The 27401-nt window shown below is 30.2% G+C and overlaps 1 protein-coding gene across 6 annotated transcripts in view; it reads right to left on the bottom strand.

Annotated features, from left to right (window-relative positions):
* LOC107454917 (sialin) overlaps window positions 1–27401 on the bottom strand; it is a 71631-nt gene that overhangs the window by 10701 nt on the left and 33529 nt on the right. For 3 of the 6 annotated variants that reach the window (XM_087159351.1, XM_087159352.1, XM_087159353.1), the window contains exons 1-7: window positions 22385–22494; window positions 19347–19373; window positions 15893–15967; window positions 9417–9616; window positions 6976–7209; window positions 3608–3788; window positions 113–240 (exon numbers count right to left, since the gene is read on the bottom strand). In XM_087159351.1, the coding sequence (XP_087015477.1) occupies window positions 113–240; window positions 3608–3788; window positions 6976–7209; window positions 9417–9616; window positions 15893–15967; window positions 19347–19373; window positions 22385–22415 (876 nt within the window). In that variant the 5' untranslated portion in view covers window positions 22416–22494. Of the gene's footprint in view, window positions 1–112; window positions 241–3607; window positions 3789–6975; window positions 7210–9416; window positions 9617–15892; window positions 15968–19346; window positions 19374–22384; window positions 22495–27401 lie in introns of those variants that run through there. The other 3 variants (XM_087159355.1, XM_087159356.1, XM_087159354.1) reach the window with 2 other exon arrangements.

Below are 27401 nucleotides of genomic sequence, written 5' to 3'. Positions count from 1 at the left end.
TATATCATTTCGAGAATTTCGAATTATTACTTTGGCATAATAAAAGAATTCGATAAATCCAATATTATTTTAAGAATAAATATTTCAATATAATTTAATAAATTATACTTACTGGTTGAGGTAAAATCACTCTACTTTTTAAAATTCGAATCATTTCGTTATACGTGATGTATGGATGAGTCAATGGTGACTCAAAAATGAAGGCAACCCATAATATACAATAAATAAATCCCATTGCACCTATAAAAATAATAATAGCCATTAGATTTTGGATAAATGGAATGGGTTTTGAAAAACATCGAAAGATTTTAACGGAAATATTTACAAAAAGTGACATAACCACTTGAATTTTTTTTTAACTAAACTGCTGTTTGTAGAAAATGCAACACCATGAAAGAATCATCAGAATCAAATGAAATTTAATGCAGAAACGACTTGTACTGATACAAATAAATGATGAAATTTTCAAAACAAAAGAAACAAATTAAGCGTCCGAAATCAGTATTTGGTGCAGCCACCACGCGCTGCAATAAGTGCTGCTATACGACGTGGCATGGAGTCAAACAGATGTTGAATATCTGCTTGAGGAAGAGAATTCCATATCGCTTGTATGCGCAACCAAAGTTCGTCTTTGGAAACTGCAGGACGCGGATCACGAGTGAGACGCCGACCAACCATATCCCACACGTGCTCAATAGGCGACATATCCGGCGAATAAGCAGGCCAAGGAAGAAGTTGCATGCGTTGTGCTGAACAGAAGTCTCTAACAGTCCGCGCAACATGTGGGCGTGCATTATCCTGCTGAAAGATAGCTCCAGGGATGCCTTGAAGGAAAGGAACGACTTCGGGCTGTAGCACTTCACGGACGTATCTGTTGCTATTGAGATTACCCTCAATTCGTATCAAATTGGATCGTCCATGATACGAAATCGCACCCCAGACCATAACTCCGGGTGTTCGACCACTATGTCGTTCAATAATACACTCAGGAAGGCAGCGTTGACCGGCATAACGTCTAACACGAACACGGCCATCATGGGTCCACAAATTGAAGCGTGATTCATCTGAAAAGACAACTTGGTGCCAATCAGCTCGCCAGTCTCTGTGCTCAAGAGCCCACTGCCGACGCAGCCGTCGATGATCCGCCGTGAGGGGAATCCTGTATAATGGCACCCTTGCACGCAATCCACGGCGCAGCAGACGACGACGAATTGACGAAGCCGACAATTGTACATCTGTAGCAGTAGACCAGTGTGCTGCCAGCTGCCTGGAGGAAGCTGTGCGATCATTCACCGCCATGCGGAGCAGGTGTCGATCATCGCGCTCTGACGTCACCTTCTGTCGTCCAGTGCCTGTTTTTCGAGTTGTTCGGTGCTCGTCGGTCCACTGCTTCCAAACTCGCATCACTGTGGAACTGTTCCGCTGCGTACGAGCTGCTATTGCGCGATAGGAAAATCCTCCTTCTCGAAGGCCGATTATCCTCCCTCGTTCAAACTCCGTAAGTTGCTAGAATTTCTTATTCTTCCGTCGTGGAGGCATACTCAGGTCTCACTAAACGTTTGCCACTAACAAATAATCATAGACTATTTTCAACGTCCCGCTACAGCACTTTATTTATACGCTTTCAGCATCAATTCAGAGGGCGCTGCGCGCGCCACGCACGCGCGATGGCTCTGAAACTTCATTAATTTGCATAATATCCTATAATTGACATTTGCTGCGAATTTCATTTGATTCTGATGATTCCTTCATGGTGTTGCATTTTCTACAAACAGCAGTTTATCTATAGTTTGATAGAAAAAAAAATTATTATTTAAATCACTTTATGCAGTTATTCCCGCATATACGTTAAATTTCCATTTAAAATTTATTAATGAATTTCATCTTATTTTATATTCCCCATTTTTTCTCAGATTCTTTATAGCCCCTATATAAATAGAGAGATCAAAAAATCAAAAGTCTTATACTTATTTAAATATTATTTTCTTGATCATTGGTTCCCAAATGGGGTTCCACGGAATTCTAAGGTACCGTGGAAGAGTTAAAGAGGTTCCGATAAAACATTTTTGAAACCTGTAATTATGTTTGTATCTAATCAGTAATTTAGTATTTGCTTAATACATCGGCTATCTTTACGAAGCAAATTGTCAATAAAAAGAAATGGCTCTATTTTTTTTAAAAAAACGACACAAAAAAAACATTTTATTTAATGAATTATGAGAAAAACATGCATTTATAAAAATATGCAATAGTATTTCGTATCGTGCTTTTCAAATCAAAATATAATATTTAAATTCGTTAAAGAAACATGTTTTCCAAATTATCCTTTTCAACGCAATAATTTTAAGCACTTCCTTGGGGCATTTTTTTAAGTTTTCATTTCAATGAAATCTAAAATCCATAATTCAGTTTAAAGTAATTGACCATAATTCGACAGCAAAGTGTTCGGTAAAAATTACCGAGCATTTTGCTGTTCCTATACAGACAGATATACGGTAAATTTTACCATATTCTGGTAGTTTTGACCATACATTCTCAGTGCAAGACTGTGAATTCAACTGTCAGACATAAAACCTAGTTGAAGATTGTTAGTGATAAAACTATGAAAACATTTCATTCATCTTTTTAAATATTTTCAAAATAAATCAGTCTTTTATTAGTTAATAGGATCATAGTTGTGTTCATATATTCTGTAAAATCAGGGTTCCGCTGTAAGAAAGTTGGTCATTTAGGGTTGCGTAAACGGAATTCATTAATAATTTTATTCACTATGCTCAATACACTTAGTAAAAATTGCGTTTTATCCTTGATCTCTTAAATATTAAACTTATATTTAATCGATATGCAATTATGCATATTACAAAATGATTAATCAATAAAACAAGGCTTTTCGTACTTAATACTGTACGATCTTGATTCCTCTTTAACTTTAGGGTTGTGTTCAAAAATATAAATACCGGGTACAAAAGCAAAAGGTTTTTATAAAAGTCAACTAGAGTTGCGAATAAATATATATTTGCATCTAAAAATTCAAGAGCCGTGCACAAATATACAAAAGTTAGATATGAAAATCAAAGTGTTTGATTCAAGACTGTAGAAGTGATGAACACTAAGCGAATCATAAATGGTACACTGCACTACAAAAAATTCCAGATCAAATTGCAGTTTAAATTCCTTCTACTTTGAGTACATCATCCGTAAAACTAATTTTTAATCGTTAAAATGTAGTATCCCGATTTATACAGTAATATTTCTTTAATCGGAGTGATTCCGTGATTTTACAGTAATTAATGCTGTAAAAAATACGGTTTATCAGATTTTTTGTTCTATAACATGTTCCAATGATAGTGAATTATGGTAAAAAGTAAAGGCAGCCTGAGTGCCGGTACTTTTTACCATAATTTGATCTTTAATTTTTATAGTGCGAATATCATGGGGGTAGGACAATTTAGATCTCGAAAAAAAAATTTTACTCATTGTAAACTTGTTTTATAAAATTCTCTTATTCAATGAGAGACAAAGTTCTTTTAGCATAGAGCAAGTGAATTCGGTATAAATTATGTTTTCAAAGTGTGAATTTTTTCAAAAAAAAACCTGTTTCACTTACCAAAGATATAGAATATATGCGACCATCCCAGATTTTCGTTTTTACAGATTTTTCCAGAAATTAAAGTTCCTAAAAATCTCCCAAATGGCACTCCACTACCTATAATACACATTGAATAAAACCTCTCACTTAATGGTATCCATTTTCCAATCAATGTGTTAAAAGCTGGAATGACGATTCCCTAAAAAAGGAATTCACTATTTAAAAGATTGAAATATGTTCTGCAAAAATAACATCTAAACTGTTGTGTTCAAAATTCACATAATAATGATATATGATTTCGTTTGTTTAATGACAGTGTTGATACTTGCTGAAATAAGTTGCATATGTTACAAATTAAATTATTTAATTTAAAAATCTCTGCAATTCCTTTTTAGCATATTTTTGCTTATTGTAATTATAACGGCAAACTAAACCACACTTTTCAGTCAGAAACCTTATCCAATCAAATTATCTATAGTATGTCTATTTAAAGAACTCCCGATTTGTCTGGAGAAGTGGCGGTGATTATGATTATAAGGTAAAACTATTTCAAATATAAAGTTTTTTCAATATATAAAAGAAGTCTAGAATCGGGACGACGAGAAAAAATCAGAGGAGAGAGAAGCTCTCCTCTATGAAATGTGCTATTTATCGTTTTCATAGAAGCAGACAGGCTTAGAGTTTGTGGTGAAGGAAATTCTTTCGATAGACAATATATAATTCTTTCTTTCTATTTACATTTGTCTGGCATATTTTACTGATTTAATAGTGAAGTTTTGAACCATTTCATAATTGCACAGATAGCTCACAAATCTAACTTTTGCACGTAATTCTTCTATTTTAAAACGTTACGCTAAAGGGCCATCAAAATGTTGACCACGAGCATTTGGCATGTTTGTTTACAAACACAAATTAATTCTGAAGTTTTTAAGAGCATGCTATACAGAGGTTGATTTATAATGACTAAAACAATTTTCTATCAACTGCATTTGAAATTTAAAATTTAATAAAAAAGAAAAAAACAAGCTAAGCTAAACCAAGAACAAACTGTGCTGTAGGACGTTTTTAAATATCAAATGGAGAACAAACTGTGACGAAATTACTCAAATGAATTATAATTTCAAAGAAATTTGGGGGCAAAATGAGCCTCCTATAAGATATTTAATTCGCTAAGAAAATCAAGTTAATAAAAACAATTCTTACATTAAGGGACTTTTTGAAATATGTTAGTAATATGTAACTATCTATGATGCCTGTTTTAAAAATTAATACAAAATCAAAGCAACCCCATCATATAAATGCTTTCTGAATCTGGTTTCTGTAATCTAATGATGAAGTCACTTCGTGATTTTTTGTAATTATGACTACGTTTATAGGCTTTGAATTTATGCAGAAGAAAAACCGTGATGGATTTTGAAAAGTAGTCAGATAAAAATGAACTCGGACCAAGTCATCTCTCAACTTTTCATATTCAGTTCTAAACAACGTGACACAAATATCAGATTAATTATCAACAAAAACCAAAAGCTTTACATATTTGAGCATGGTCTTTGACTCAAAACTAAACTGGAATGGTCAAATAAGGAAAGCTATTGCTCGTCGTGAAAACAAAGCTAAGATTCTTAAACGCTTGGGTCACACAGTCTGGAATTATACTCAAGATGACGGTTTACACCACCAATTAAACCAAAGGTTGAATATGGTGTGGTATTGAGACCCTTATAACTAATTCAGAGAAAAATTGGAACAAATTATAAATTTCCAAACTCGTATCCTAAGACCTGTCAAAAGATCTACATCAATTGCCGCTATGGAGCTCCAATATTGTTTCGAGTCATTGTGGGACCGTAGACGGACAGTGTTTTTAAATTTTACCGAAATATACATAAATAACTTATTCTTGTATAAGAGAATTACCCAATACCCTCGATTTCACATCTTCAAATCATTGTCCCTTTTAAAATCCTTGGCAGCTAATGAGAAATTATAAATTGGGGGGGAAGGCATTGGGACTTTATCTCTGATGTTAACGAGAAATTTCTCTCAAATTGAAATGTATTGTATTAGCTATTATTCATGAATGATACCTAGATGAAGTTCTGGTACTAGTTCCAAACTAACAGTTTGGTAGGAATTTCTCTCGAAATAAAATGTATTGTATAGACTATTATTCATGAACGACACCTAGATGAATTTCTGGTACTAGTTCCAAACTAACGTTTTGGTAGGAATTTCTCTCGAATTGAATTGTATTTATCGGCCATTATTCATGAACGATACCTAGATGAATTTCTGGTACTAGTTCCAAACTAACGATTAGGTTGAAGAGAATTCCTCTAGAACTATTTCTATAAACTAAACTCATAAGCAAGTTGGTAATTTAGATGGTGAAGTAAATGTCATTTAATTAGCTTCAAACCAAAATATAATGATATGAAAAGGGAAATGATGTATTCTTTACTGATTCCTAGGTAATAATTATAATTTCATCAAATGTGATTAGAATGGAAAAAAAATTATAATTTGTTAACCATCAAAACTACACTATTTTTGAAGTTTAGTGATATTGGTTTCCTAAGCAGATCACATGAGAACAATACATTTATATCTTCTTTTTCTATCTTTCTTAAACGAATTTTTGAAGTTTTTGGTATTTTTTAAAACACTCGGTTAAATGAGCAGAGCAAAAGTTTTTAAGTCTTACAGCAGAAGTTTTATCTTCCGAAAACAATGAAAGGAAATTTAAAATGTCATTTTTTCAATGTATTCTTTATGTATTTTTTAATATATTTGTGATATGTATTAATAATATGAATATTCTTTTCAAAATAAATGCTAGTTTCAATTTTTACTGAAATTATTTACTTATATTTATTCTTTTATTTTTTTTATTTATTTATTTTTTTTTTGAAGCGTCTTACCGATTTTTTGCGTGCCTTATAATAGCTACAGCAATTCAACGTCTACCTACTACAACAATCACTAAGATATTTACTTTTAGGAAAACAGAACACTGCTAAATACTACAATCTTTGTTTTTTGAAATTATAAATAAAAGGGCAAAAATAGAGCTGTCTTTTTTAAAATGAAAATTTATGTGAATCTAATTTATTATGAAAAAATTTTTAACTAATAATTTGATTTTAGCATTTAATTTTAGATTATCGAAAAACAACATTAGTAACACCGTATTATGCTCAAAAAATTTTTTAATAATTGCATTTTTTCCAAGATCTATTACGATTAACTTCACGTGCACCAATTATCTAATAATAAATTTTATTTTTTTGTTGTTTATAATTAAAATAATAATAGATAGGTTGTAAGTCAAATCAGAAAATAAAGAAATAAAATCTTTACTTTTAAAAAATAAATGATTAACGTACTAGTCCAGCTCCTTTGAAAATTTGCACGACACTTAAACCGATTCCACTTGAATGAGCAGCTGCAGGCACGAGAACTGTACACAATGAAGAAATGAACACACCACTCAGAAGAAGATATTTAGCGCTTAATCTTTCACACAATATCACACCTAGATATTGAGTTGCCAACAATCCATAAAAATAACCGGCCAAAATAATCCCTTGCATAAGAGTAGATATCGTAAAAGGGCCATCCTAAAAAAAAAAGGTTATTGCTTAAATGTTTAAAAAATGACGCATAGAATATTGAATTTCTAAAAATTTAATAAATCTTCAGGAGAGCCGTGGTATCTCATGGGTAAGAACGCACACCTTCCAATGAGGTGAACCGGGTTCGAATAATGCGGGTTAGTTTCATCAAAATGTCTACCACGAATTTCTTTCAATACTTGATCCAGAAGTTCCCTTGTTTTCCGGATTGGGTTCAAAATTACGAGACTAAGAAGTTGAACATCAGAAGTAGTAAACCGAAAATTGGGTCGAATGTTCAACGACGGTTACATAATAAAATAAACTAGGAGGCTTCGCCCCCTGCTCGCTGGCGCTCGCCAACCCCCGGAACTGCTTTCGCAGTTCATTTCGGATTGCTTCGCAATCCGACGCTCGCTTTGCTTGCTCATTGGATACGTTCTTAACGTCTAGCTTTTGTAATTTTTTTTGAACACCGAAGTTCCGAAAACTTTTCACTGTAGAAAATTCTAAACCTGTGCATTTCAATATTAATTTGAAATTGCAAACAGAGTTCACATATTTTTCTTAATCACACTATTCTAAATTTCAGTTGTTAAGAAAAGTAACTGTTGTAAGTTTTGTTTTAAAGTCTTTCCCACCAGAGGGCTGAAACCATGTGTTGTAAAACAATATGAAATAGTACTGAACGCCGGATGTAAAGCATCGGCTTCGATGAAGATATTTTTGTGAGAATGTTTTTGATAATTCGGTGAGAATTCACCCGATTAGACATATGATACTCACTACGTGCTCTTGAGCGCCGAAGCCTATCAATTAAAACGTATTAGCGTTTTATGTAATATAGATTAGCCATATGATGCTCACTACGTGTTCTTGCGCGCCGAATCCTATCAATTAAAAATGAAAACTGTTGCCAACGCGAGAAAAGAAATATCATCGGTTTTATTGATACATACGTATTAGCGTTTTATATAATATAGAAGATAGATGTTCCCGAATTTTAAAATTAAATGCTGATAAAATATGCACCTACTCCAGAAATTGAAAAAAAGAAGTCCAAAAGGTATCGCTTTCCTACAAAATATTTTTGTTTCCTTAATTTAGTAGAACCTGTAATATTTATGTTTTTTATTATTCTCTGCCTTTATTACGTTTTTGATGTTAACTGTTTTTTTAATGTTTCCAAAACGATTTCAAAGCTAAAAGAGTTGTTTCTGAATTAAATCGTAATTCTATGTTACCTTAACACGCAACATTTTATGATAAATTTATTTAAATTGTTGTCTAAATTTATTAATCTTTTTGCAACTATTATTTTTGTGGTGCTAATTAGATTAATATATTATTGCAAATAAGAGTTAAAAGATTCATTACATGCTTAACGTAACTGCTAGATAATCGAAATGATGCTTGTACTAAAATATAAAATCCTTAAAAAGTAGTTTTTTTTTCATTTATATTCAAAAAATTTCCCAATAATTGATTCTGAAAATTATAGAAATTTCAATAATAAATAACTGTTTCTCTTAGATCTGAACAAGTGTGAATTTGATAAATTATTGTTCGGAAGATTTTATCTTTAACGCAGAAAGCGACAACAGTGATTCTTGCTGTACTTAATAACCCTAAATTATTAAAAAGTTAACCATTGCATTTTTCACTTATTTCGGCCTGAATTAATAAAAAAATGAAAAAATTATATAAAATACCTTTAATAAAAATTTTGCTTCAAATGGTTAAATTGCATCCTAGAGACTACAAGGATTTTATTTGCTAACTTGTGTGCTTGTTTATTAATATCAAAAGTTTCCAAGCATATGTTTCTTACTAAAAATAGTCTTGATTATTATGATTTAACTTATCGCTAATGGACTGCAATAGTGGCACAACTCAAAAAATCATGTTTTGAGAGAAGTGAGTTTAAAGTTTTCCTTTCTAAGAAAAATGCATAAGAAATGCTTTCGTTTGCTTAAACGAATATTACCTTCAAGTTGAATTATGATTTGTGCTAGTATTGCTGCTGAGAGAAAGTGTATTTTCATATTTACAGCTGTTCTTAGTCCAAAACATGTGTTTTTTGAGTTGTGCCACTATTGCAGCCCATGAACGATATGTTAACATACTTTTTGTGTTTTAGCATTATTAATGAATAAAAATTAAACAATAATTTAATTTAAATAAATAAATATGTAAATACAAGCAGTGATTACCTCATCGTCTGATCTTACATTAACTGAAGAATTGGTCACTGAGGAATCGTAAGAGCACGACTGACCTTCAGAGTTGTCAGTTAAATTTTTCCAATTAACCATACACACGATACCAACGCTTATGTCCACTCTCATCATATTCAGAACTGTGAAACTAAGGAATCCCATAAAGGTCAAAACATATCTAATTGGCACATGTCCTAAAAATAATAAATCATAAATCAGAAAATTCGAAATAAATTCAAAATAAACAATGCTAATAATATTGTTTATTTTGAATTAATTTGAAACAAAATCATGAATCATGAGATTTAAAATAAACATTACTTGTACAAACATAAGCAAGATTATCTAGCTTTTGCGAAAAACCACACCTAAAAAGATCAGCAAGCTAATGACCAAGCTTGGTACACAGAGAAGGAATAATTACCATATTGTATGGTAATGACATTTTTGATTAAAGAATTTTTTTCTGAAATAAACGTAATTTTGGTTAACTGGTTAAAAAAAATATGTATACGCTACTTAAACCACTCATTTGGTAACTTTTCCGTTCATATTTTAACGGTTTACTCAAATTCTGGTTTTCAAAAGTATAGTTCGTATTATCACACATTAAGTAAAAATTACAAAATTAAAAAGTAAATTAAGCAGAATATATGATTTTTAAGCCATGTTCTAAGGAATCAGGATAAAAATTATTTCATTTAGCAAATTGTATCACAGTTTTATCAAATTTATTACTAATCTTTGACCATATTTTTACTCTCATTGTAACGAAGACAAAATTGTAATTTTCCTAAGAAAGTTAAAACATCTTATTGGTTGTAGTACATAAGAAATATTATTGAAATGGGATGTCTACTTTTTTTTAGAAAATAGCACGAAAATGTATGGAAAAGATATGACTATAAGAGAAGATAATTTAGTTTTCATCACATTTAATTTGTCTTATAATTTTCTAGGAAAACTGATGCATATGGCAGAAAACTTAGTAAACGTTGTAGAAATAAATGCATGAAATCAAGTAAATTAATAAATAAATTATATCCAATTTTCATTCTTCCTTTTTTAGAATATTCTTCTTTGAAAATTATGCATGAACTTCACCCGTCAAATGCTTATTACTTTTTAAGAGTATAAATTATTTCAAGATGTTTTCCTTGTTCTAATAAAATTGTACCAGGAGAAATAAAATTGTAAAACCATATTAGGCAACGTGTAAGAAAAATTTCCGGCATGAACGACATCAAAAATTTTGTGAATAATTTATTTTTAGAAATTTTGAAGATTCAATTATTTTTACATCCTGAAATAAAAAACAGCAAAAGACATTAATAGTGTTACTAATGTACTAGATTAAAGAATATATTTAGCTTACTGTATAATTTAAGAATATAAAAAACTTTAACAATCCAAATAAAAAGTTTGATCCTAACTTGTAGCTTAATGAATTTGGTTTTTCAGTTGAGAATGTTGATTACGACATTTAAGAGGTATAAAAGAATATATATACTAAAACAAAAGAGATGATTTTAAAGCAAACTTTACCAAAATCGCACTAATATATACTAATAGCATAACTATAGTTCATCAAATAAGATTAAACAAGGAGAAATAACTATATAACCCAGGGCACGAAAAGCTCAGAACTTTTACCCGTCCTCCTTTGAAACTAACCCGCAGCTTCTAAGTAAATAAAAATATAATTTTCTCTTATTTATTACAAACATTTATATAAGTTGCACAATGAATTAGTAGTTACTAGGATTACATTATACAGTAATAAAAGAAATACTAGGTTACTAATAGTGACCTAGTATTTCTTTTATGAAATAATTTATTTCTTTTATGAAATAATTTATTTCTTTTATGAAATAATTTAAACGACAAAGGTCAAGTTATCTGGAATGTCAATTTATCCGAGGGTACTGCGTTTTTTGAATGAATCAAATATGACGTTTGCCAGTTCTGCAATCAAACCAATGATTTGCAGAGATTTCTGCACAGAAATCTGAAACAGGTTTTCCATTTAGGTAGATGTTCATAATTGCGTTTAACGCTTCTTGTTTAAGACCAGTACGTAATGTGTTTTTTTGTTAGTTCATTGCTGAAAAGCCCCTTTCAACCTCTGCAGTACTCCCAGACAGAGAAAACATCAATTCCACCATGCGCAGTATGTTGCTGTATTTCTAGATTAGAGGGTCATTTTAGAAGTGAGGCAGTAGACTCTAGTAAGATAACAGAAATTGAAAATGTATCACGAACATTAACGGGAAAATGACTGTCCGCGCGGACATCGGATTTGAGAAATTCGTTGTCCGCGGAGAATTTTTGATCACCGAGGACGGGCGGTTTTTCGAGCCCTGATATAACCCTAACATTTTATTGAAAATGAAGAGGGTTAATAAAATACGTGGAAAAAATCAAAATTAATCTAATAAAAATATTTAAAACGCATAATTTATTTAAATAATACATTTACCACAGCACAAACAAATAAATCCTAAAAAACAAAAAAATCCCGACATAACATTTCTTAAAACTTATTAAGCCGAAAACATATAAAAATATTGAGCTGCTTATGTTAGCCAATCAATAAAGTAGCTCCGAAGGAAATAAAAATATTTCTAATCACATTTAGACAGTTTATAACATATCTTGTGTCGATAAAGATGTCCAAGCTAGAGCCCCTGAATTAAACACCTGCTAGTATAGGAGCCTTAGTCCAAGCTAAGGCTCCTATACTATCAGAGCTGACCTATCAAGCAATATTGGAGCAAAAAAGTTTGCAAGTTAACGTTATGTTAGTATTGTACTTATGTTAGCTCTTTGGAGCAAAAATAGATGATGAATTCAGGGGCTCTAGTCCAAGCCAAAGCTGAAGTACGTCACTTGAATGAATTAAATTAATCGATTTTTGTGATTGTGAATTGCAACTGGTTATTTGCACGATTCCTATTAAATGATTTGTATTCCCATCCCAAAAGAAGCGTATTCCAATTGGTTGTTCTGTAACTGATTGATAATTGGGTATAATATGAAAAAAACACAACTACTTCGATTTAGTAGGAACAACATATGACGCAATGCTAAACGAATGAAATTTAGTTGTTGTTTAATTAGTTATTGTTATTAGTAGTTGTTATTTGTTTTAGTTGTTGTTGCTTATTTAGTTGTATTTAGTTTCAATAACTTTTCTTTATAATGCAATAAAATCTGGCGAGCAGCTATTTAAGCGATCGAACACTTCGTTTGTTTATTTGTGGCTTGAAGTTAGGCTCACAGAAAATGCCGTTCATGGGTTAAATTTAGTAGGAACAACACAACCTGTGACGTAGGCTATATTATACCCAATTGATGGATTTCATGTAGACAGGTAAGTAAAATGACGTCAGCTTAGACCGCTTTTTTGCGACGAGTTTCCATTTTTTTATACGGTTATAAGAATATCAAAAAAAATGTGAAATACGCTTGGAGTAAAAATAAGAAATACTAAGCGATATTTAAGTAAAAAAAACACACTTTAAAAAATACGGTACGTAGGCAAATTTTGGAAGGCCAATTTTTTTTACTATTTTTTGTTGTTCAGGATATGTCCAGTTATGCTCATTACTTCAAAAAAGTAAATAAATAAAAAATAAGAAACTACAGATGTATTGTAAAGTAAATCATTCTTTCAACTACGCGTTAAAGCCCAAAAAGATAATTTAGGTAAAGACTTCACAGTTTTATGACCAATGACGTAATTGTTGACATGACCACTTGCAGTTCCAATGTGACCTCGCTGTCTTCGGCACCATTTTAGTTTCCGTTTGAATTTATATATTTTTATAAAAAAAGTAGTATTAATTTTGTATTGAAAGTATTTAAATTTCCGCATGTGTTCTGTGTTTTAATATTAACATCAAACAAACAATGTTATTAGTGTTAGTATAGTTTATTTTATAACAGGCGTCAAGCAGCCGACCCAATTCTGAGCTTATGACTATCAATACTCTACTCCATAGTCTTGTAATTTTGAATCAAACCCATAAGACAAAGGAACTCCTGGATCAAACATTGAGGCAAACTTGTCTTCGTGGATGACTTTTCGATGGAACTAATCCGCATTTGCGTTACACGGAGAGATACGTTGCATGCGTTATCCTCCCGCGTCAAGCCAGATAGCAAGGGGAATCTAACCCATGTTTCGGCAATTATTAAGGATATTCTACGCCAGCAATGTGGTCGGTTCTAGCCGGGAGCAAAATTCGTATCAACCAACACCACTGGAATTTGAACCTGGGGCCACCTTATTTGGAGGCGAGCGCTCTATCCCTTAAGCCACAATGGCTCAATGGAGTATATAATTGGACAAATTCTTAGCAGTAAATTATTATTTTAATAATTTTATTGAAATAATTTGTTTCAATTATGTACAAAAAGAATTAATGGTACTTTCAATATAAATAGTTGGAATTGCAACTTTTTTAAATGTAATAGCATTTATGTAACATGGACCAATTAGAATTAATCATTTAACAATGAGAAATAAATGTAGGCTCAGCACCCAAAGATTGTGCCCAAAATGAAGATGATTGTAGAATTTCGACTGCTACACTTACAACATATGATGCGTCACTTGAGGGTAGATCGACGAAAAAAAAAACTAGTACTTAAGACTGTTGAAAACGATGGAGAAGAAAAATCGAATCAACCTGGTATTAATGCATTATTGCTGCAAAATTTTATATATTTATTGAAATTATTGATCACAAGACTTAAAACATACTCGAAACTATGTTTCTCTTACTTGCTATAATTCTAACTAGTACAATTCCTCACAGATTTACTTCAAATTTTGACACAATTTTCACACTTAATATAGTTTTCATTACTTTTAGGGAGTTTTTAATTGGGATGACTGTTTTTGAGCAATTCGTGAAAATGAAGCGTATTTCATATAATTTTTTTATTTTTTCTTTTCACAACACTGCTCTTTTCTGAAAGAAATCATCAAATTTTCCTTCTTTGAAATTTTAAATTACACTCATGTAGTTTAAACAAATCAAAACGGAATCACATTTGAAAGAATTTTTTATTACTTTTTTTAACTTAGCTCAGCAAATTACGGATAATTTAAGAAATAAATTACAAACATTGCGCTATAGAAACACTAATTCTTTCTTATAGAAACGCGAATTTATTCTTCATTTGTAATAAGATAAAATAAATATTAAAGCATATACTACAAGATTAAAAAAAATTTTTACATTTATCCAAATCGTTGCAAAATCCATTAAAAAAATCTTTCTTTTTTACAGGTTTCTACTGCGTTTTTCCCCTTAAAATTTTAAAGCCATTCTCGATTGTCGTGGACAAGAAATCCTATATTTATTCTATTTCATACTGTTTAGTGTGACTCCAGCTAACAGAACTATTCTCCAGTTTATTTTTTATTTTTTTATATTTTATTTGAAAGTTCTTCTTGATTAAATGTATTCTGAAGAACAACCAACTAAATGAATAGTTGGCATTACCATGACAATCCATTTCAAACTATTACACGCGTCTCTACAGCGGCCACAGTTTACAAAATTATAAAAAAACGATATATGTTGTTCAATCTGTTGCGTTGCAGAATAGTCCCTTCCTTAATTAATTGGGTATAATATGAAAAAAGCACAACTACTTCCACTTACTAGGAATAACATTTACCTTTTAGTTTAATTAATAAACTGAGTTTTAAATATGTTTACTAAATTCATAAACTTCGGTAAAACAACAATATAAATTATTTCCAAAGGAACTAGACTAATACAATTCCAACCTGGCGAGTAGCGACTTATAAACAAGACACTTCGTTTGATGCTTTTACTTGTTGCTAGAAATCAGGTTCGCAGAAAATGCTGTTTACTAGTTAAATTTAGTAGGAATAACACGATCTGTGACGTAGGCTATAGTATACCCAATTAAACACGCTAATGAAACCAATATTTGGTTTAATAGAGCTATAAGCAAGCAAACCACTGATATTATTAAAGATATATTTATACTACTGCCTAAAAACGGGTTCAGCTGCTGAGCCTAAGCAAATCCGCCGAACGAAAGAAGAAATAATCTGATATCAACTGCAAAAATGGTTGCTGAGGAAATCAGAAATTTTTTAATTTTCTGTACGCTTGAAAATTAATTAAAAATTGCATTTTTTTTTCTTTTGGGTCTAAAATGAAAAGATTCACTGCTGAAAGTTTATTCATTCAAAGTTAATATCTTCTATAGATTCATAGATATCAGAATTTAAAAATTTCGGGGGGGGGTGACAAAAAAGGGTTTTTTTTTAAATTATTTTGTTGAAATTATAAAATATCACCCTGAGATGGTTCATTTTGAAGAGGTTTCAAACTGAACCATTTTGAAGGAGAACGAATTTTACTTAATGTATAGATAGATTCATATTTCTTATTTTCATGAAAATAGCAAGAACATCTTACTTCGAAAAAAATTTAAGCCTTCATCTTCCCTTCGCAATGCGTCTTCAACCACAGAGGACACTAATTCAGCTTCTTCTGAAAAGGACAAATAAATTACATAAATCCCCAAAGAGATAAGCGATTTCTATAATTCAAAATCAGACATTTGTGTTTTATCTGATATTGCTGAATAAACTATACTAGGAATCAATAATTCTTACAAAAATTTTTAATGTATTCATGTATATGCGTAGAAGCGCATGCGCACATCAATGAAATATTTTATGACGAAATACAAATAATAAAAGCAGACGATAAAATTAGAACACCAGAAAGTTGTTGATTTTTTAGAATTAGTTTTGTGCGGAATTTGAGTTTTCATATTACCCGTTACGGGTTTATCTAGAGTGCCTTGATATTTTATCTATCCCGTTACGGGTGAGTTTTCATATATCCCGCTACGGGCACTTTTTCTAGTCTCCTTTATGAGATTTAACTATCCCGTTACGGGTACTTTATATTTGTTATTGTATTTGTTGTGGTGTGAAATAAATGTTTTTATAAAAAAACTCAACAGTTCTTTAATATAGCTTGATACGCTACAGCTATGTATTTAATTGGTGGCAGCGTTGAAGACCGTTCCAGAAATGTTTTATTAAGTTTTTGAAAGAATTGGTGACAAATATTATTGTTATTATGGATTTTCTACTTAAGAAAAAATTAGTGAATGAAATGTTTAAAATTGATGCCAAGAAGTGTGGAATTCGACAGTACTTCGAACTCTTTGAACAGAAAGCGAAGAGATTTAGTGTGAATTTCGATCTTTGGTTTTCGTGTGCTTTACAGCTTATTCCTGCTGAAAGGTCAGAAATTTATGATAATTATTATTACTTTAAAGAAAATCTCATTGCCAATTTTCAGTATGATCCACAAGATATTCCGTGTAATAACGATCGCCAGGAAGAACATTTTAATGAGAAATGGAATTCGCCAAGTATTGTGAAGAAATTTAGATCTGAAAGTGAATGTTTCTATTGTAGTGAAATAGGGCATTTTAAGAAATACTGTAGACATCGAAATTCGGATTATAGAAAAGAGAATTAAGATAGAAGTTTGAAGTTTATTAATCCTCAATCCGACTATAATCCGATTGTTGTAATTAAGTTGAAGCACGAAAGTAATTCTTATTTTAATGATATTTATAAAACAAATGAATGTTTAATGATTGGGTCAAAAATGCAGAATTTCACGTTTTTTAAAATACAATTAAAAAAAATTCTGAAACAAGCTTTCCAAAAAAATTGCAGAAGGCTTTTCATATATTTTGAGCTCAAATAAAATCATCGATTAAATAATAATAAGTACAGTTAGTTCTAAAAAAATTGAAAGCTAATGTTCCCAAAATGGGAATGATGGCACCTAACGGGTTAATATTCTTCGCCAAAATCTGGATTTTAAAAAAATTCATATCAATGGAAGGAAATCTTTCATTTTGCACTTGTTAAGTCATTTGATTAAACATATTTTATGTTATAAAATATCCAAGTTGTCAAAATCTACATCTATCATTTTAAAATATTCTATGTAAGTTCTATGTTTTTCCATATTTGTGCAACTGTATGCATCATATTGCAACTGTTACTAAATTATGTAAAATTGTTCTTTATGTGTGAAAATAAAAGATATTAGATTTCATGATATTTAGTGCTTAATTTTGATCCTTATAAAACTATTTTATTAAATCTCTAAATATTTAAAAAATATCTAAATTTATAAGAAATTTCCATTTTGAGGATGCTTTTTGAAAAAAAAAATCCATGAATTATTATTGACTTGGGTTAACAGAGATAAATATTATCTTTTTGTACCTATATCTGATCAGAAAAGCACCATTTTAGTTGTTGAAGTATCATTAAACGCTACATAATTAAAGAAATGGTATAAATTTACATATTTTATAATTGTCTATGAAAAAGCCTTAGATGGAATCCCTTGAAATGATCACTTTCAAGTGGCCAATATTCAAAGAATGGAGAAATATTTTTCATTAAGAATTATTATAATTAATATCTTGGTAATAGTGTAAACCAAATAGAAAGTCCCTTTTTATATGAAGTGCTAGCAAATTACAAATAGGTAAAAAAAAATGTGTTCAAATCTGGTAAATAACAGGTTTTGGAACCACTAAATGCTTGTTTCAATGAGCGGTACACAAAAGCAAAATTTAAGGTACAGTGTACCTTTCAAGTTAAGAGGTACATCTGACTTTGCCTCTGAAATCAGAGATACATTGTGCTTTTCATTTTTAAAGGTACGTTGCGCCCTTAAAATTCAGAGGCACAAATGATCCAAATGTGCCTCTGAAATCAGAGGTACGGTTTTTAGAGTGTATCTTTGCCATTCTTTTTCTGGTTAGGAACAAGCTAACCACCTTCCTTGGTGCTGAGTGATTTTTATGTGTTCAGTTGTTTTTAAGTATTGCTCAGTGGGAAAAACTTGAACACGAAAGACAATGTAAAAGAAACAGATCAGGATAATTTATCTATCTATAGCAAATGGCTATACTTAGGTAATAAGTATATCGAATCGTTATACTTGTGTCACAAGAATAGTAAATGGTTCTTCTTATGTATTGAATATAGCAAATGGCTAGATTTATTAATGTCACTACATAGGCATACTAAAGCTTAAAGAACGTTATAACTTATATTTAGATAAATATGGAATTAATATTAAAAAAAGCGTGTATAGAATTAAGTTTAATATCTTTTGAAAAAATCTGTATTTTTCACGCTTTATAAGAAATCGGACCTGACTTTCCGTGAACATTTACAGAGAAATATAAGGAGTTAATTCAAACTTACCATCGCAATCTTGCAATCGGTGTGAAATACGCGAAAAATTAACGAATAAACAGAGCAACGTTAATTTAATGTGATGACGACTTCAGTTCTACGATGTTTTATTGGATTGATGTTAGATCGGAAAATGGATAAATCTCGATTACACGATACTAGAACTCTACACAAACTACAATTTGGTTTAATTTCATTTGAATGGCAGGCTTTAATTAATAATAATAATACAGAGATCCAGCATTTTAATCAACTCTTGCATAATTTCACGTATGCATGTAGGTAACTGACCAAAGCTGAGTAAAAATACCTGGAAAATCTAAAAAACTGGTAGTAAAATTATTTTATTTCTATCTTGTTATGGGGAAAAATAAAATGTCCGGGACTTTCACAGTTTATTAACAGTTATAACATTTACAACACCGAGAATAAAACTTCCAAGCACAAATATGCTTTGGACTTTTAATATAAAATATTTTTTTCTAAAACTGTATATTTTTTTATATTTCAGGTCCTCTTAATATATTTTTCCTCGAAATTTTATCTGCAAACAAGTAACAGGAATGAAAAAGTTAATAACTTTTTAAGTTTATTCAATAAGTTTTGCAAATATTTCTTACCTTCTTCCTTCTTAGCACCACAGAGTCCTGTTAAGATAAGAAACGGTCATATTTAGTGATCAAGATAATAAAGTGATAAGAAATAAAGAAACTGTCATATTAGTGATCAAATGGAGCAACAAAATCAACATTTTAATATGAAGATAATATGAATTGGACATTTTAATAACCACCATTGCTTTTAATTATGAAATTATAACTATTTCCAGCTACCTGTGGCGAAAAGCTTGATCACCTTTAAAAATTATCTTGTACAACATGTAAACTTTAAAAGTAATCAAGCCGAATGCCCAACACAGCTGCAAATAAATATTCGAATTCTTCAACTCCTCCTCAAATTCTATCACCTTAATTAGCTTTAAACAATATATTAACCAACTTTTTTCCAAGGTCAGCTGTTTCCCGTAGCTGTTCTGGAGCGGAATTACTTTCATTTCAATTTTTACTATTTTCAAAAGATGTTCGTGATATTGCTAATGTTTTTAATATATTAAGTTTTTGTAAGAACTTAAAATCCCTCCTGCAGCCATTAAATCTCTCAAACCACTGTAAGTATGAGTTCGGGACATTTCAGCATCGGAAAAGGGCGAATTCCGGCAGTAATAATTAGTATTACTATATGCGGCACCATAGCACCGTTCATGTCTACATCCATTTTAGAAAGAATAAAAAATAAATCTTAATAATTACTTCGTTACCAAAATTTTAATTCGGTAAAAATACAATATTATTCTAAATAAATACCTAACGCATAACTAAATACTCAACACTACTTAAACTGTCACTTAAGACTAACTAGCAAAATCCATTTAAACAATAACGTATAATTATTTAACACTACTTAAATTATTACTTTAGACAACCTAGCAAAATGAATTATTATTGCTGACTAAAGTGTGACCAATTTAGAATGAGAACTACCCTCATTTTTGGCGTCAGGAAAGGGAAAAAATATAGAAAATAATAAACAGTAAATGAATATTAAATAAGTCTCCAAGTTTTTAAAAGAATTAGGAAGAGAATAAAGAATAAGTCAAACATTCATCTAAAGGATCAATCAGATTTTTCTCTTTTTCTTAAAAAAATCAGTAAAATCCTATTTTTTCTTATTAAATCCCCTATTAAATTCCCTATGAATTGCAGTAAATCAAGACTTTGCTGTAATCGAAATTTATTTATGAATATAATGTGCAGTCACGATTCAAAAAGCACCATTTCTCCTTCTTTTGTTCACCCAAAATAACCTTCTATTTCATTATTCTTTCAAAATACAATAAAAATATTTATACATATAATAACTTTGGAAGGTTTTTTTGCAATTTGTTACCTTACTCAAAAAAATTCGATAATTATTTTTGCGAGTTAAAATATTTTTTATTTTATTTTCTTCTAGAAGAGTCTTGAAGCAGACCATAAAAGAATAATTTTTTATGCATTGAGTATTATTTAAGTAATTGAGTTATACATTTATTAGTAAGACTTTTCATTCTTGATGTTTAAAACTTTATAAAATTTATTTATGGCCTTGTTCAGTCTTAATACGTTTCAGTACTAAGAACTACTGAATCATTTAACATTCAATCAGGTAGCATTTTTTATATTAATTTACTATTTATACAATTTCTATTCATATTTTGGAATAGCCATTACTCATTTATTTTGTTCACGAAAATGTCAATTTTACGACAGTTTAGTTCCTTTTATCTGACAACAGTAGTCAACAACAGCTCTCAACAGACAACAGCAGACAACATAGTGACAGCAGACACTAAACATACTAATACAATGAATCACATCACTTATTTAAGGATAGTTGCCTTAAGTGGGCGTTATATCCCGAGAAAAAAAATTCATGGCAAATCGTGTTTCACATTTACTGGTTATTTGAGGTAGAGAAAAAGTTTAGATAAATCAAAAGTAAAGCATATTTTTTTTATGTTTCATGCTTTACTCTTTGATTAATCTGAACTCAACTTTTTTTCAGAAATTTAAATTTTCAATTACTGATACAAGTAAAACAAAAATCGCAGTGAAAGGCTTATCTTCAAACATAGCGTCCTCTTCAGCAAAAGTAACCTCTCAGAAATGGCATCACGTAAAGTTTTTGAATACAAATAATTTCCATCATGAAGAAAACACTTGAACTTGATTATGGTGATTTGGCGACATTATTAATATTTGGCGACAAAATTGTGCATTTTTTGTTTTTTAAAATAGCCAAATAAATTAGCATATAACATCAAAAAGTATTTTATAAAACATCAAAGAGTATTTTATTGGGCTCGTAAAACATGTATCAAAGTTATTAGACGCATGTTTTACAAACATAGTAACATTATTTGGCGCAATTTTTCAACTATGCTGTGAAGAGGAATTATCGCCAGGGGAAGGAAAACAAAAAAAGTCAAAATACCTCTCAACTGTTATGATCTTTATAGTGATGTCATAATTATGACACTACTGGGCTTAAGGTATGATTAACCCTTTTGAGATGAAGTAACTTAATGAACTAATTATATAAATATTGATTTTAAAAGACATAACAAAACCTTAGTTTACATTTTATAGTATTGCAAAAGTCACAAAATAAAGTGGTTACTAGTCAGGAAGATTACATTTTGAAACTCCATGTGGTCCTCTCAAAGAGGATATAAAAGTGCAAAAGGGTAGAAGCATAATTTGCGTTTTGTGTTGTTTTTAATGATATAATTAACTTTCGTGTTCCTGGATATTTACGTTTTCCTTCATTGTGACTAAAACAATTAATGAGAAAAAAAGATGTCAAAGAGTTTTTCTGCATGGTGTACCTTAGTAGATCAAAATTTCATTTTCCTTTTCACTGAGAATTCGGTTTTCAAAAATGTAGGTGTCGATACCAAAGTGTACAAAAACTGTTTTACACAAAGCATTTTATGGCAGAAGAGACGTGTAAACTAAAATTGTTAGCACGCCAAAGAATATTACATCGTATAAAATAAAGACACAATTTATCGAAAGTTTTTTTTTTAAATCAAAATTTTATAAGCTTGTTTTCTTACCTCTCAAACAGTCTAAAAGAGCAGATCCCATTTTTATATCTTAAAGAAATCAGACTAAAAATGTTTGTTCTTTTTCATTTGAAAATATAAATAAAGATCTTTCATATAACATACAGTTTTATAAAGTCCGCAGTAAGGCTGATATGATTATGCTAACCCTAGTTTCTGAAACTTATTCATCGATAAACAGAAATGACAATATGAATTCATACGAAACCAAAATGAGGTTATTTTATGTGATGTTTTGTACACTGTGACGTCATAAATTCATAGCATTGTTAAAAGTTAAAGACACATAAAACCTAAAACCGCATGTTCTTTTCGTTGACAGTTGCAATTTTTTTGTTTTGCGTCTAGTTAACTTAGCAGTGTTGTAGAAAATAAAGTAATTTTGAGGGCATAACTGAGAGATTTTAAGCTATTGAAAAGCTTTGAGAAAGAAAGTTTTAATCATATTTAGCAGGTCTCGGGTAAAAATTTTCCTTCAGTCTTATTTCATTATGCGGCATTTATTAATTGGGAATTTATTGAGATCTCTGAGTTCAGTGAATCAATGTAATTAATAAGTTCTAAAATGTTTTCTGAATAAAAGTGGGTTTTAACATTCTTTGCAAAATAAATGATGTTTTCCTTATTTTTTGTTAAAATAAGACACCAAGAATGCAAATACTGAACCGCGAATAATATAACTGAATGTTAGAGAATGTACTTAGTCCATCGTAAGTATGTAGACAGGCAATAAATATTTGACACTATATTTATTTCCACACATATTCTAAACTATTTAGCAACATTCTTCATGTCTATCTTCGTTTCCAAGCTGAAAAAACTTTAAATTCCAGAAAAAAGGTCTATTTATTTAAAAGAAAGTATGTTTTGTGCCTGATTTCCTATTAATTGCCAGTGCCAGCTAATTTGAATAATGTGGCTGCACAATTGTCTCTCACTGTTGTACAGATTTTTTACTTTCTTTTTGCTTTAAAATCGGTATTTTTAGCAAAAATTAAGTAGAAAAAGACGCTTCTGTTTTTTGGGGGGAAATTTTTTTTTTGACTCTCAAATTATTTTTCACAGAAACGAATTTCTGTACATTCGAGTATACAAAGTCACGTGAGTAAGGAGAAGTTCTCCTTTTTACTGCTTTTAAAATGGCTGTTAATTGACTCGTGGCAAATAAAATGCATGTTCAAGTGACCAAACAAGAAGGGTTTGCAAGAATTTTACCTTTGAACTATGTAAGTTTTTAACATTTTCTTGTTGCTTGCATTTCTCAAAAATCTCATTGAACACGTAACAATACTTTTTAATTTCATGTAATTGAGATCGATGTGAACTTTTTCGATCGCCTGATACTGTAAATAAGAAAATGGATTTCATCATATTTTTTTATATTTTTATTAACATACTATTGAAAGACCTATTATTTAAGCATAAAAGCATTAATGGACAAAATTAACTCATTTTAGATCAACTAATACTATTGCTACTCACATCTAAGATAACTTTCATTAATAACTGTATTAATTATAAGTTCTACAAAATATTTGAAAGCGTAGTTTAGTTTCAATGTTACGAGTTATTCAGCAAATGTAACTAATCACTCGATCTCGATTGTCCATTTAATTAAAAATAACTTCATTTCATTCATTGTGGAAATGGCCTGCAAGAGGCTTCACCGTTCTCATTACATACCCTAATGCTGCACCTGACATAATTCTCTCAATTAAAGTGCAGCTTTAACGAGCTTCTCTCCTCTAATCAAGCGTATCTCTAGCATAGAGAGTGGAACCGGCAACAATTACATATCGCTATATTGTTCGAATTTTCCCTTTCAGCCGTTCCAAAAGCGAAACCATACAAACTCACCCCTTATAATAGCCTCAGAGTCTTTGTATGTTAAGGCAGTGCGGTATTAACTCTAGTTTCTCATATGCTGAAGTGTATATCAAAAGAATAGATCTCAGCTGAAACCGAAATGAATAGTGAGTTTCGATTAGAATGGAATGCTGAGTTCGATGAGAACGTTGAATGACGAGGAATCCTCAGGAAATGGTCAAAGTGCAGGGAAGTTGGTGTCTTTTGAGGAAAAGATACGGGATAGGAAATGGCAAGTAATGATACCAATTATAAGCGTTTAACTCAGGACGGTACTCCTTCATTAATATAATAGCAGAAGCGGGTTGGCTAGTTTGCCTACAAGAAAGGCAGAAGATCGTATAGAGCTTAAATTTGCAACATTTAAGATGCATGTACAGTCCGCAAAAAAAAAAAGATATCACCCTGAATAACTTTTGTTCTAATGATCGGATTTTCACGATCTAAGTGTCAATCTTAATGGTTCCCGGGGGTGACCTCAAATATGCTAATTAATTAGTGCTAACTATTAATTAAGTTACGAAATCAGACACAAAAACGTACTTTCTCTGAATAAACATGTATTTTTTTTTACATATTTAGAATCCTGACCCTTAAAATAGGGGGGGTAGACGAAACTTCGAAAAAAATGGGTTGTAAATTAGGTCGCAATAGGGATTTATATATCTGGCGATGGTTTAAAAATATGCCAAATTACCTCGCCATAGAAGGGGAAATAATTTATAACAACCATAAAGAAACTGAATGAATGACAAGATGGGAAAAGATAGTGCTTCTCGTTGCTAAGCAACCAAAAGAATTTTTCACGTTGCTTTCTGGGCTTTTTTTTTTTTTTTTTAAATCTCCTTTAAAAAGGAAATTTAAATAAATTAATAAATTGTTTTTGATTCTCCAAGATTATAGAATCTTTGAATTTTTATCTGACATTATTTATTTTTGTAAAGCTGTTTTAATGTAATTTGTATGACAGTTTTGAATTAAAACCAAATTTTCATAAGTTATCATAAATTTATGAAGAGTTGTAGGGTTAAATGCTTTTGCCCCGCACTTCGAGTTTCTTAGGACAGGAAAAAAAAGTGATCAAGCAAAGGTGGACCTGAAAAAAGATAGCTATTCTGATGCATAATCGCAAAATTTTATAGAAATCACGGTATTTATTTTCGATAAAATTGTAAAACTTAATAAATGTTATATATATATATATATATATATATATATATATATATATATATATATATATATATATATATATATATATATATATATATATATATATCATAATAAATAAAAACAAAAAAAACACGAAGAAAATTACGAAAAATAATAAGTTTTATTTATTGCGCATAAGCTGCAAGTAAATAGAACTCATAAAATAAGTAAATAAGTTCAAAATGTAGAAAAAACTTGGGAAAAATTACGGAACAATAAAAAAGGGGGGAAGAAAAATAATAATAAAAAATAAAACAGCAAGAAACCGGAAAAAAAGTTCTAAAAATATCCGGAAAATAAAAGATATAATCTTTTCATCAGCTTACCCAATTATATCAGCAAAAAAATAGTACTTTCTATTATTGTATCAATATAGCCAAAGTAAAATATATCAATGCAATAGTTTGAGAAGCACTCAAAAAAATTTTACAAAAAAATTACAAACATAATGGAACACAATATGTAAAAATATCAAGCGAAATCAGAAAATTAAGTATAAAGAAGAAACAGAATAAAACATGAAACGAAATCTATAAAGCAAGCTGCGAATTCAAATGAACTTATTACATGAACGTGAAATTTTTAAAGAATTATTTAAAATATTTTCGAAAAAGATTGCCACATTACAAAATATGAAACCAAAAGCGGAAATTGAGCTAAAAGCTTAAATAGAGGGGTTTTGTATTAAAGTGCGTTCTTATTGCAGTGTTTTGGTTATACCTATTTTATATAATGTGATTATAATGCTTTTTGAATTTATTATTCTGTTTTTATCGGAGAAAATAGTAACTTCGTTAAATCATGAAAATTCTTGGAATTAGACATGAAAAGTTATGAATTTGAAAATCTAAAATGTAACAGATACCCTGTATTAAGGAAAATAAAATATTTCATTTGAAATCTATTTTTTTATTCAACATTATTTCATTTTATGCTTTACAGAATATTAAAACGGTGCGGAGATCAAGGAGGTATGTAAATAGGGAAATATATTAAAATCCATATCTTAAGTTCAGAACCTTTTTTCATGGCACTTGTTAACCAAAATGCTGTAATGATATTGTCACCATTTCAATTAAAAGAACTAATTCGTTCTGTTTAAAACTATCTCTATCACACGACTTTTTTTTTCCGAATGTCGCATACCTCCCTTAACTATATCCGTACTTCTTCAACTACGATTAAAATAAAACTTTATTTTAAAGAGCAAGTCAAGAATTTGTACTTCTTAATATTTGCAAATGATATTAAGTAAACTTAGTTTGCAGTAAAAAGAGTTGATGTTATTTACACACTCCTTTCGTTAGTTCTTTAAAAAACATGATTAAACGAAAATTAGGTTTATAATACCCTTAATTAAACAAGAGTAACAATTGTTACAGTTTTTACAATAATTTTTCAACTCTGACACTCTTTTCATGAGATAACTTCTTTTGCCAACGATTTTGTCCCTTTTTTTTTTGTTAGTTGAAATCAGCTTACGCATTCTTGTAATTTTTACATTTTATCTTTGAAATTTCAATCTCGAAAGACATGCATGAAGTGACGCCTAGTCCAAAGAATCTAAGTTAAATAGTTGTAAGGCCGATTATTACGAAAACAATTAACTACTCTGGTTCAATGAAACAATTACAGTAAAACTTGGGTAAGTTGACCACTTCATGTGTATTGTTTTAGTGACCAACGTAGACAAGTGGTCAACTTATAGAAGGGGTGGGACATTGTTTACTTTTTCGTTTCCTACATGTTGCTATACATTAAAAAATTTTTTTTTACTTGACTTAAAAATTTGATTTAGCAAATGGCCAAATGAATATCTCAAGAAATGTGTTTAAACCTAAACGAACTTCAATTTGTTACACAGAAATAATTTTAATATTTAACTAACTTTTAAAAAAAAATTATTTTGTTAGTTATGCATGTGAAGTGTTTA

The sequence above is a fragment of the Parasteatoda tepidariorum genome, chromosome 3 (genome assembly GCF_982258835.1).
Source record: "Parasteatoda tepidariorum strain Cologne lab strain chromosome 3, Ptep-v5.0, whole genome shotgun sequence".
NCBI lineage: Eukaryota > Metazoa > Arthropoda > Arachnida > Araneae > Theridiidae > Parasteatoda > Parasteatoda tepidariorum.
This window is presented reverse-complemented; position numbering and strand designations above follow the sequence as displayed.